The 13396-nt window shown below is 47.4% G+C and overlaps 1 protein-coding gene across 1 annotated transcript in view; it reads left to right on the top strand.

Moving 5' to 3' along the window:
• Positions 1 to 13139, top strand: part of LOC126101087 (collagen alpha-5(IV) chain-like) — a 63337-nt gene extending 50198 nt beyond the window's left edge. Inside the window, exons 9-12 of the mRNA XM_049911766.1 lie at positions 105 to 250; positions 2285 to 2550; positions 8947 to 9113; positions 11608 to 13139. Of these exons, the coding sequence (XP_049767723.1) occupies positions 105 to 250; positions 2285 to 2550; positions 8947 to 9113; positions 11608 to 11883 (855 nt within the window). The 3' untranslated portion in view covers positions 11884 to 13139. The remainder of the gene's footprint in view (positions 1 to 104; positions 251 to 2284; positions 2551 to 8946; positions 9114 to 11607) is intronic.
• The last annotated feature ends 257 nt before the right edge of the window (positions 13140 to 13396 follow it).

The raw sequence follows: 13396 nt of genomic DNA, 5'->3' as shown, positions 1-13396 counted from the left end.
TTAGTTGACATCTGAAGAACTTGCGCAGGAGTCTTCAACGTCAGCTGTCTCCTGTATGTGTGTCTCTGCTCTGGCCTAAATTTTGTTCGCTGTGTGTGTCACAGAGGCAGGGCGTGCCGGAGAACGACGCGGCGCCCGGCGAGTTCCCGTGGGATGTGGTCATCTTCTCTGACGAGCTGCAGTCGGCGCTCTGTGCGGGAGTCATCGTCACCGAGAAGGCCATCCTCACCACCGCCCACTGTGTCGAGGGGTAAGCATCTGCCACCGTGGTGGGACCTTGCCGCTCTGTAGTCGGTTGTCGCTCTACTCCTTAAAGCCGTCGTCACACAGGCCGTTCACTCGAACGTCAACGTTCAGCTTGCCGAGTTTCTGACGTCATGACGTGGAAAAAGCGCGCTACGGAGTGTTTCACAATGAGCAGAGCAATATCAAGCATTACGGATATTGTGAACGCGCATTTGAAGATACACTAGACAAATGGAAGAATACTACCTTCGTCACGTGCACTCTCTTTTCAGTGCAGAGTTGGAAAGCGTCATATTTGTTTTCAGTTGCAGCCCATATTTGGTAGGTGTCGTAGTATTACAAGTAGCCTTTCCACCACAGCTTTGCTCACATACCTCATCCTCCCATCTCTATCTGTCTGTCTCCTTCTCCCCACTCTCTCTGCTTCTTCATCACGTCCTCTCCCTCTCATTGTCCACTTCTTCCACTCCCTCTCTCTAACCATATTTTCCTCCTCACTCCCTCTGACCATACCCTCTTCCTTTTCCACCTGTCCTTTTCTACCTGCCTCATGCATCTCTCCATACTCCCTTCTCTCTGTCCATTTCCTTCTCTCCTCACTCTGCCCATCCCCTCCTCTGTCTATCTCAACCTGTCCCCAGCCATTGCCATGTGTAGCTCACGGAATATAGTTCAGTAAAGCAGGCCAATACCCTGTCGTGCAGGCCAAGCTACACACCAGCTGTTGGAGAAAAACAAGTTTTTGCATCACTGCTCCTATTGGAGCTAGGAGATTCTAAACCACACAAGTGCTGATACTTGTGGGGCTTGCTGTTTCTGTGCCAAATTTGGTTCAAACCGATCAAGGACTTTGGGAGGAGATGCCAGACATCCATACGTACACACAAACGCTCTGCTTTACATATATAATAGATGATATCCTATGACTATACGCCATTTCATAGCATCAGCACATTGAGAATCTCTCAAAAATGTGTCGTTGTTGGTAAAATTTGTTGTTCGAAACAGGTGGGAAACGTCATATTGGTGGGTAAAGAGTTTTTATATTAGTACCTCTGTGTTACTAAAATATGCTGTTTCAAGGCATTGGCACACTGAAGATGTTTCAAAAATGTATTGTCTTGGTATGATCTGTTCCAATTAAATGTCAGTTCATCTATTTGTTATTCCTTTATTTACCCTTCGGTCTGGGTCTGAATTAAATAGAGTATAGCATAATCTCTTTGCCCCACACTGTGGAAGTTCCAAAAAACATTCTGCATTCCTTCGCCCAATGTTGACTGGCTTTTTGCCTTTTTCAGTGGTGGTGAATGCACATGTTTCCCTTGTTCGTTTTGCTCTTTTGCCGCGAGCTCATAATGATATATCAACAACAACTCGGTTATGTTGTCAAGGCGGCTAAAGAAAACACAATACTTGGCCTGCAACATTTCCGCCACTGCCTCCGTCTGGTGGACTTGTTGAATGGGGGTGAGCAATCGAAAAATCTAGCCAGTGGCGACATTTGTCATAGTTAAAATATCGTGCAAGATGTTGAAAGCTGATCCATGACCGGTTTTCACTTTTCCCACTGTCGCTTCGACTGTGATACACCAGTCTTCGAACACCAGGCCCTCCACTTGTCTTGCAATTCCCAGAGGGATGGCCTGTCACTTGATGGAAGCTTCTGCACCACCCAGCGACTGTGTCATTTATGATAGTACACTGCTGTGAATTGCTCTATAATTCAACACGGATTGTTGCAACGTTGTTCCCCTTCAATTGCAGAGACCGAATACGAGTTCGACTCTTCAATTTATCAATAGGTTGTGCCGTTTTGCTTCAACTCCCGTGGTGGCACGCTCTGGTACAGCGGCGCTAAGATTTCAATGCATATCAAGACTGCAGTCGTGTACCTACTAGCAAACAATAAAATCTTCACGTCACTTTATTTTTTCGAGGTGAAAATTATAACTAGATGGTCTCCCCTCGTAGTGATTAGACACGTACCTGTTGAACCAGTCCTTGTAGTGAGCGTCGGTGGATGGTCGCATTACAGCCGCGAGAGCTCCGACCTGACGGTGAAGGCGGGCCTGCAGTCGGTGGGCGGGCAGCCCGCGGCGCAGTCCCAGGTGGCCGCCACCATCCGCCACCCCAACTTCGACCCCAACACGCAGTTCGACGACCTGGCGCTGCTGGTGCTGGCGGCGCCGCTGCCGCTGGGCGGCGCCGGCCGCCTCTCCGCCGTCTGCCTGCCGCTCTCCAGGGCCTCCGGGCCTTCCAACGGCTGCGTCGCCAGCGGCTGGACCAAGGCCGCCATACAAGGTAACACACATTGCGAGTCCCCTTCCGTTCGGGACTCGATTATTTATTTTCCTGCTGTTTCATCAATGCGAGCGATTTCCTGTTTGGACGGTATTGGTTCGATACAGTTCCCCACAGTCGTTTAATGAACAAAGTAAGAGCATATGGACTATCAGACCAATTGTGTGATTGGATTGAGGAGTTCCTAGATAACAGGACGCAGCATGTTATTCTCAATGGAGACAAGTCTTCCGAAGTAAGAGTAATTTCAGGTGTGCCGCAGGGGAGTGTCATAGGACCGTTGCTATTCACAATATACATAAATGACCTGGTGGATGACATCGGAAGTTCACTGAGGCTTTTTGCAGATGATGCTGTGGTGTATCGAGAGGTTGTAACAATGGAAAATTGTACTGAAATGCAGGAGGATCTGCAGCGAATTGACGCATGGTGCAGGGAATGGCAACTAAATCTCAATGTAGACAAGTGTAATGTGCTGCGAATACACAGAAAGATAGATCCTTTATCATTTAGCTACAAAATAGCAGGTCAGCAACTGGAAGCAGTTAATACCATAAATTATCTGGGAGTACGCATTAGGAGTGATTTAAAGTGGAATGATCATATAATGTTGATTGTCGGTAAAGCAGATGCCAGACTGAGATTCATTGGAAGAATCCTAAGGAAATGCAATCCGAAAACAAAGGAAGTAGGTTACAGTACGCTTGTTCGCCCACTGCTTGAATACTGCTCAGCAGTGTGGGATCCGTACCAGATAGGGTTGATACAAGACATAGAGAAGATCCAACGGAGAGCAGCGCGCTTCGTTACAGGATCATTTAGTAATCGCGAAAGCGTTACGGAGATGACAGATAAACTCCAGTGGAAGACTCTGCAGGAGAGACGCTCAGTAGCTCGGTACGGGCTTTTGTCAAAGTTTCGAGAACATACCTTCACCGAAGAGTCAAGCAGTATATTGCTCCCTCCTACGTATATCTCGCGAAGAGACCATGAGGATAAAATCAGAGAGATTAGAGCCCACACAGAGGCATACCGACAATCCTTCTTTCCACGAACAATACGAGACTGAAATAGAAGGGAGAATCGATAGAGGTACTGAAGGTACCCTCCGCCAAACACCGTCAGGTGGCTTGCGGAGTATGGATGTAGATGTAGATGTAGATATTATAGAGAGCTGGAGCTGTGACCTCTACATTGTCAGGACCGCGTGTAGCAGAGTGAGGCGATGAGGATCTGTTGAACGCCCATAGGCGCTACTGACCCAGTATTATCAGAACATACATTATTATTCACACGTGTGCAGTTGTCTTCCTTCACGGCTGTCAGTAGCCGGGCGAGCAGAAGGGCGCTGACCAAGCGGTATTATCCCAATCCCTCTCTTCAGGCTTTCAGTTCAGATATTTCTGCTGCATCTGTGTGCTGAAAGCCATTCTTGTGTGCGTTGTTGCCTCACTGTGCATGGTTAATGGAATGACGTTATGCTCCCTTCTCCACGAAGTCACTCTGCTACATCGGCGAACTGGTCCTCCAGCTCGGGTGGTGTGTGATAGTTTAGCTCGGAGGTGGGCTCATGCCACATACACTGAAGAGCCAAAGAAACTGGTACACTTGCCTAATATCATATAGGGCACCCGCGATCACGCAAAAGTGCTGCAACACTACATGGCATGGACTCGACCAATGTCTGAAGTAGTGCTGGAAGGGACTGACACCATGAATCCTGCACAGCTGTCCATAAATCCGTAAGAGTATAAGGGGATGCAGATCTCTTCTAAACAGCACTTTGCAAGGAATCCCAGATATGCTCAATAATGTTCATGCCTGGGGAGTTTGGGGGACAGCGGAAGTGTTTAATCTCAGAAGAGTGTTCTTGAAGCCACTCTGTAGGAATTCTGGACGTGTGGGGTGTAGTGTTGCCCCGATGGAACTGCCCAAGTCTGTTGGAATGTGCAATGGACGTGAATGGATGCAGACGATCAGACAGGATTCTTACGTACGTGTCACCTGTCAGAGTCGTATCTAGACGTATCAGGGGTCCCATATCACTCCAACTGCACACAACCCCACACCATTACAGAACCTCCACCAGCTTGAAAACAGTCCCCTGCTCATATGCAGGGTCCATGGATTCATGAGGTTGTCTCCATACCCATACAATCCATCCGCTCGATACAAATTTCAAAGGAGGCTAGTCAGACAAGGCAACATTTTTCCAGTCATCAACAGTCCAATGTCGGTGTTGATGGGCCTAGACGAGGCGTAAAGCTTTGTGTCGTGCAGTCATCAACGGTAAACAAGTGGGTCTTCAGCTCTAAAAGCCCATATCGATTATGTTTCGTTGAATGGTTCGCACACTGACACTTGTTGATGGCCCAGCATTGAAATCTGCAGCAATTTACGGAAGGGTTGCACTTCCGTCAAATTGAACGATTCTCCTCAGTCGTCGTAAATCCCGTTCTTGCAAGATCTTTTTCCGGCCGCAGCGCTTCGGAGATTTAATGTTTTACCGGGTTCCTGATATTCACGGCACATTCGTGAAATGGTCGTACGGGAAATTCCCCACTTCAACGCCACCTCGGAGATGCTGTGTCCCATCCCTCTTGCTCCGACTTAAATCTTTATAACCTGTCATTGTAGCAGCAGCAACCGATCTAAGAACTGCACCAGACATTTGTTGTCATTGCCGACCGCAGCGCCGTATTCTGCCTTTTTACATATCTCTGTATTTGAATACGCATGCTTGTACCAGTTTCTTTGGAACGTAACTGTATAATTCAGCTATTCTTCCGGGTTGTCATACCAGAATAGATGTTACACACTAGCCTGCCTTGACTTCTGCTCCGGCTCTGCCGTTGGCCGGAGCCAAACTTAAAAATTTTCGCATCTGCCTGGGATATCATTGAGGGGCATAACAATAATTATAACTCGCCACTTTTCTATCAGTGTAGGAATCTGAGGAAGCCTGATAACTTCAGACCAATATATACTGTTTCCACACATTTCCAACCTTATCTAGGTACAATAACGTGCGCTGTAAAAATGTAGCTTTGTAGTAGTCGTGGCAATTGCAATGTTGATTCCAGTGTGCAGCCAGTTGTGCGAGAAGGTGGGGCTTGTCTTCCCCACAGCTTTCCTTTCCCTTCAGCAGCCCGTATCCTAGGAGAGATCGCGTGTTTACACTTCCAGAATCCCCCAATTAAGAACCAAATACCATTGTGCAAATAGAACGTCGTCGAACATTCATCCTCCACTGCCGCCACGGAAGCAAATATCCATCGATCATCCCGAACGGAACGCAAACAGTTACCTTGGCAAGATATGAAATAAAATGATCACATAGGCTCAGTGCGTTGGCCATGTAATGAGAAATTCAGTCAGTCTACAAAGGAGATTTCCTACAAAACAATCGTGCTAGCCATCCTAGAATAATACTCAAGTGTATGGAGTCCATATCAGATAGGACCATCAGGAGTCGTAGAACTGGTGCAAAGAAACGCATCGCGTGTGGTCACAGATTCGACCCGTGGGAGAGCGTCGCGGAGATACTGCAAAATCTGAACTGGCAGACGCTTGAGAATGGATACAATCCCTTATAGCATTTCGAGAACTAGTATTAAATGAGGAATACATTACAAATCCCTATGTATCGCTTCCATATAGCCAGCAAAGGTAAGCTTACAGTAACTGCAGCACATTAAAAGATATTTAAGCATTCTTCCCATGCATCATACGCAGATGGAACGGGTCCTAATAAGTGATACAATGGGAAGTAACCACTGCTACGCGCGGGACATCGAATTACGCAGTGTAGATGCAGGCTTAGATGACAGGAGGGAAAATTCAGGTTTACCTTCCGTCGACGACATGGACATCAGAGACCGAGTTCAGACTCGGAATGGGAGACGAAACTGGCCACATTCCTCACAAAGGAACTATCACGGCATTTAGAGGAACCACAGAAAACCTAAGTCTGGATGACCACAGGAGTATTTGAACTGGACCCCTCACGAAATAAAACGCAATGTCTTACCACTGTGTATTCTTGCTCGGTTGCAGTGACGAGGTCTGAGGTCAAGGTCATCAGAGATGGAGCTCTAGTTTCAGTTCGCTAAGACTGGGAATGAAAATCAGCAGCGACATTGTTTAAGAAATCATTCAGTTCTTCGCATCAAGTTCTTCAGAGAGACTACCGAAAACCTCGAATAATAGCTGTGATCTGAACCACGTTCCTCATGATCGCAAAGCCAGCGTCTTAATGCTGGAACCGTATCATACGGACAGAAATACTAAAACTTGAAATGCAATTTGATTGGTGACTGTTTGAATATCTGATGAGGCAAGAGTCCTGCTTCAGAGGACACACGAGCGTTCCAGTGTCCAGCAAGAAACGGCACAATCATGGCTGAAAGTTCATAAGCCTCTAAAGTAACGTGATGACTTGAGGTACATTATCGTTTCATTCCCTTAGACCATAAATCCATGTGGCAGGGTGTATTGATCAATTTTGTTATACTTTCATCCTCAGATGACGTAGTTATCATACGGTATGATTGTTTTTCGTAGGCAGACTCTCTCAGCGGAGATTACCCTGCTACTCAACTCGAAGTGATTCTAACCAGTACGACCAGAAATTCAAAGTTGTAACCTAACCTCTACGGATCTTAACCCAATCGACTCTTTGTTGGGTTAATGCGAACGCTGTGTTCGCTTACTGAAGTGTCCACCAACAGTGGAGACATTCAGCATCTGAATCGCATAGCTGCTGTGTGTACGATGCGGTACGGTATCAGCTGATAGTATTAACATTAAAGCACAGCAACCTGATGGATGTTTTGAATAAGAGGCTGGGGTCTTAAAACATTGAATCACCTTGCTCGGCAAGCAGACGAAAAAATCAGTACTTACATACACTCCTGGAAATTGAAATAAGAACACCGTGAATTCATTGTCCCAGGAAGGGGAAACTTTATTGACACATTCCTGGGGTCAGATACATCACATGATCACACTGACAGAACCACAGACACATAGACACAGGCAACAGAGCATGCACAATGTCGGCACTAGTACAGTGTATATCCACCTTTCGCAGCAATGCAGGCTGCTATTCTCCCATGGAGACGATCGTAGAGATGCTGGATGTAGTCCTGTGGAACGGCTTGCCATGCCATTTCCACCTGGCGCCTCAGTTGGACCAGCGTTCGTGCTGGACGTGCAGACCGCGTGAGACGACGCTTCATCCAGTCCCAAACATGCTCAATGGGGGACAGATCCGGAGATCTTGCTGGCCAGGGTAGTTGACTTACACCTTCTAGAGCACGTTGGGTGGCACGGGATACATGCGGACGTGCATTGTCCTGTTGGAACAGCAAGTTCCCTTGCCGGTCTAGGAATGGTAGAACGATGGGTTCGATGACGGTTTGGATGTACCGTGCACTATTCAGTGTCCCCTCGACGATCACCAGTGGTGTACGGCCAGTGTAGGAGATCGCTCCCCACACCATGATGCCGGGTGTTGGCCCTGTGTGCCTCGGTCGTATGCAGTCCTGATTGTGGCGCTCACCTGCACGGCGCCAAACACGCATACGACCATCATTGGCACCAAGGCAGAAGCGACTCTCATCGCTGAAGACGACACGTCTCCATTCGTCCCTCCATTCACGCCTGTCGCGACACCACTGGAGGCGGGCTGCACGATGTTGGGGCGTGAGCGGAAGACGGCCTAACGGTGTGCGGGACCGTAGCCCAGCTTCATGGAGACGGTTGCGAATGGTCCTCGCCGATACCCCAGGAGCAACAGTGTCCCTAATTTGCTGGGAAGTGGCGGTGCGGTCCCCTACGGCACTGCGTAGGATCCTACGGTCTTGGCGTGCATCCGTGCGTCGCTGCGGTCCGGTCCCAGGTCGACGGGCACGTGCACCTTCCGCCGTCCACTGGCGACAACATCGATGTACCGTGGAGACCTCACGCCCCACGTGTTGAGCAATTCGGCGGTACGTCCACCCGGCCTCCCGCATGCCCACTATACGCCCTCGCTCAAAGTCCGTCAACTGCACATACGGTTCACGTCCACGCTGTCGCGGCATGCTACCAGTGTTAAAGACTGCGATGGAGCTCCGTATGCCACGGCAAACTGGCTGACACTGACGGCGGCGGTGCACAAATGCTGCGCAGCTAGCGCCATTCGACGGCCAACACCGCGGTTCCTGGTGTGTCCGCTGTGCCGTGCGTGTGATCATTGCTTGTACAGCCCTCTCGCAGTGTCCGGAGCAAGTATGGTGGGTCTGACACACCGGTGTCAATGTGTTCTTTTTTCCATTTCCGGGAGTGTATAAGAGAACTATTATTAAAAAGATGAGAGGAAGTCGGTACAGGGTTGAATGGTGGCTGTTACAGGCAAGGTTCGTGGAGCTGACGCCACGATGCACCGGGTGCCGGTGAACCTGATCGAGCCGGCCACGTGCCAGGACCTGCTGAGGAAGACCTACCTCGGCAAGTACTTCGTCCTCAACAAGAGCTTCGGCTGCGCAATGCCGGCAACCTCCACGGCCAGCTTCTGTATGGTGAGTTCTTGCAACGTGACTTTCAGCTCCAGCTGTAAGACGCGTGACATCGATCTTAAACTAACACCGACTCATGCAGAGTTTCTGCCTTTATCTTTTTCTCGTTCTATAATCTATTCAATTTAAAGCTTATTGGCTAAAGCTATCATCAGGCTCTGTCAATTAAGAATGAAACAAAGGTAGGTTTGTATGTCAGTATCTGACGGGATACTGTGTACCGATGCCTTTCAATGTGTTATGTTTCGTGTTACATATGTGTACATATGTAAAACTTGCGTTTGGTGCATACCGCTCCTAATTTGTTTCTTTCTTATCTGATAGTGTCTGTTGCTGGAATAAGCAGAAATGCGTCAAGGCCTGCCTATACATATTATACATTAAGGTCCCACACCGCATTTTTCTGGTTCTATGTGAAAGCTAATCTCAGGAACTACTTTAGGCATTTTGATAAGGTTCTCACAAATAGACTGATTCTCGAGAAAGGTGGTACTTTGTACCACTGCTAGACATTTCTCTTCGTTCCACCCAAAAATAGAGCGAGGGAAAAAACAATTACTCTACTGGCCATTAAAATTGCTACATCACGAAGATGACGTCCTAAAGACGCGAAATTTAACCGACAGGAAGAAGATGCTGTGATATGCAAATGATTAGCTTTTCAGAGCATTCACACAAGGCTGGCGCTGGTGGCGACACCTACAACGTGCTGACATGAGGGAAGTTTCCAACCGATTTCTCATATACAAACAGCAGTTGACCGGTGTTGCCTGGTGAAACGTTGTTCTGATACCTCGTGTAAGGAGGAGAAATGCGTACATCACGTTTCCGACTTTGATAATGGTCGGATTGTAGCCTATCGCGTTTGCGGTTTATCGTATCGCGACATTGCTGCTCGCGTTGGTCGGGATCCAATGACTGTCAGCAGAATATGGAGTCGGTGGGTTCAGGAGGGTAATGCGGAACGCCGTGCTGGATCCCAACGGCCTCGTATCACTAGTAGTCGAGATGACAGGCATCTTATCCGCATGGCTGTAACGGATCGTGCAGCCACGTCTCGATCCCTTAGTCAACAGATGGGGACGTTTGCAAGACAACAACCATCTGCACGAACAGTTCGACCACGTTTGCAGCAGCTTGGACTATCAACTCGGAGACCATGGCTGCGGTTATCCTTGACACTGCATCACAGACAGGAGCGCCTGCGATGGTGTACTCAACGACGAACCTGGGTGTACGAATGGCAAAACATCATTTTTTAGGTTGAATCCAGATTCTGTTTACAGCATCATGATGGTCGGATCCGTGTTTTGCGACATCGCGGTGAACGCACATTGAAAGCGTGTATTCGTCATCGCCATACATCTGCATTTACATACATACTCCGCAACACTGCACACGACCTGTGGCACAGGGTACTTTGTACCACTGCTAGTCATTTCTCTTCCTGTTGCACCCGCAAATAGAGCGAGGTGCCATTGGTGTCATTGGTTACACGTCTCGGTCACCTCTTGTTCGCATTGAATGCACTTTGAACAGTGGACGTTACATTTCACATGTGTTACGACCCGTGTCTCTACCCTTCATTCGATGTCTGCGAAACCCTACATTTCAGCAGGATAATGCACGACCGCATGTTGCAAGACCTTTCTAGATACAGAAAATGTTCGACTGCTGCCCTGGCCAGCACATTCTCCAGATCTCTCACCAACTGAAAACGTCTGGTCAATGGTGGCCGAGCAAATGGCTCGTCACAATACGCCAGTCACTACTCTAGATGAACTGTGGTATCGTTTTGAAGCTGCATGGGCAAGTGTACCTGTACATGCCATCCAAACTCTGTTTGACTCAATACCCATGCGTATCAAGGCCGTTATTACGGCCAGAGGTGGTTGTTCTGGGTACTGGTTTCTCAGGATCTATGCACCCAAATTGCGTGAAAATGTAATGACATGTCAGTTCCAGTATAATATATTTGTCCAATGAATACCCGTTTATCATGTTCATTTCTTCTTGGTGTAGCAATTTTAACGGCCAGTAGTGTATCTATATGCCTGCGAACGAGTCCTAACTTCTCTTATATTCATGGTCGTTAAGCGAAATGTATGTTGGTGATAGCAGGACCGTTCTATAGCCAGCTTCAAATGCGGGTCCTATAAATCTGCTCAATAGCATTCCGTGCAGGGATTTCCATTTCAGTTCCCCAAGCATGTCTGTAATACTTGCGTGTTGATCGAACCTACTGGTAACAATCTGGCAGTCCAGCTCTGAATTGCTTACATGTCTCCCTTTAATCAACCTGGTGGGGATCCCAAATACTCTAGCAGTACTCAAAATGGGTCTCATCAGTGTTCTACATCCGATGTTATTTACGCATGAAAAACACTTTCCTAAAATTCTCCCAATAAACCGAAGTCGAACATTCGTCTTCCCTATTGAATCGCTACCCAAACTGAAGATCTGACTCTATGTTATCGCTGCCTCGCCTGCTCCACAGGTTGACGCAGGTTCTCCAGTGACGTGCGAAGACGCGGCGGGCCACCAGGTCCTCCGCGGACTGTACAGCTGGGACGTGGGGTGCGCCGCTCCGTCGGCGCCAGCGTCGCTGTCCTCGGTGGACACCGCGTGGATAGAGTCGGTGTTGGCCATTCCCACCGACGAGCTGGTGCGCCAGGAGCTCAACGAGATCCTGCGGCGCCAGCAGCTGGAGGAGCAGCAGCAGCAACTGGACACCGAGGGCAAGCCGGGCTTCGCACAGGGCTACGGCAAGTAGGCGGACCTCGGGGCCGCGAGGCAGCGTGCGGGGGAGGGCGCTTCAGCGCTTCGTCGGTGGCCACCGCTTTCCAGAGTCGAATAGTGCAAACGACTTCCACTACTCCTCTTCAGAGGACTCCTCATTCCTCACAATACTGACTGTGATCTGTGATGTTTTCATATCTTCGCGCAAACTCATTCAGATGTTATCAGTTCCATTTTACATGAAACCGTCGACACTGCAACTACTGGCAGCTTGATGTACTCATTTGGAAATGTAGGGGATACTATCGCTTTGCAAGGGTATTGCTTGTACGTAATTTTTGGGACCCTCAACTTGCACGCTTGCCAAGTGTGGATTTACACTCCTAAAGGAACGTCGGAGCGTCGATAGCTCTTGTACAGCTTCTTCGTGCTACACCATTGACGCTCCAGACGTTCCCATTTGAAATTCCTTAATGGAATGGCCAGTGCACAAAGAAAGTGTGGTGTGCTTTCTTTCTAATCCTGCCAATTAATGTTTTTAAATAAAACGTTTTGTAAACACGTTTTCGTAATTTATTTCCAGCAGCGATTTCATAAATGTTTACTAAACTGACAAACGCTGATGGAACAAATTTTGCTGAGACTGACTCATAATGGTTTGACTACTCCCCGTGTAGGGGAGGAATCTTTCACCTGTAAAGCAGGAAAAGGAAGCACGAAATGAAGATGAGAGATTAGCTACAACTGTCAGTTTGACGACGATGTGACACTTGTTTCGTTTTACTGAAAGCAACAGTTAATTACATTTTTATTATAAACAATGGCCAGTTTACGGATATTCTACGTTTTATGCTACAAACTTTGTGTGCAACAACCGAAAGAAACAATGCTGCGTGATTGAGTCATATGATTCACTTATTTTCTAATAAATTTACTGCTCAAACAAAAATACTGCCTTATAAAAATCTCGATAATTTGTAACGATTTTTTGTAAAAATGAATTGTATTTTGCAGAGTACATCTAAAGATGATATGATCTGATTTTGTTACTGTAATGCTTAAGCAATATTTACAAATAAAGTATGCGAAACAGTAAATAAAATGTCCTATAATATTTGGGCAGTGTTTCAATTACATCCGGCACAAAAAAAAAAAAAAAACAACAGCCAGTCCTACAGATGTTCAACATGAAATCTTCAACAGATGCGCAGTTCCAACACAACGCAGGAAAGAAACTGAACCCACACTCACTTATGTACTCACAAATGCGAATAAAAGTTGTTTCTTTGACATGCCCTGCACTAATTTTCTACTTAAATTACGTCGTATTAGACATAATGTCCCGATATGAGATCAGTAACTGAATATCTTTGTGTAGAAATTTGGTGCCTGTGGTGATAACGTATACCCAATAGGTTCTGTGACGTCGTTGCAGTGATAAAAATGCCGTACTATGAGGAACTGTTTCAGCTCTTAAAAAACAGGTGTAAGCAGCTTGCACTCAGTTAAGAGCAGCGGGGAGTGTCAGGAGTCTCCTCCAAAGAAAT

This window comes from Schistocerca cancellata, chromosome 9 (assembly GCF_023864275.1).
Source record: "Schistocerca cancellata isolate TAMUIC-IGC-003103 chromosome 9, iqSchCanc2.1, whole genome shotgun sequence".
NCBI classification, from domain to species: Eukaryota; Metazoa; Arthropoda; class Insecta; order Orthoptera; family Acrididae; genus Schistocerca; species Schistocerca cancellata.
Note: the sequence above shows the minus strand (reverse complement) of the source record. Positions and strands in the feature narration are given on the sequence as shown.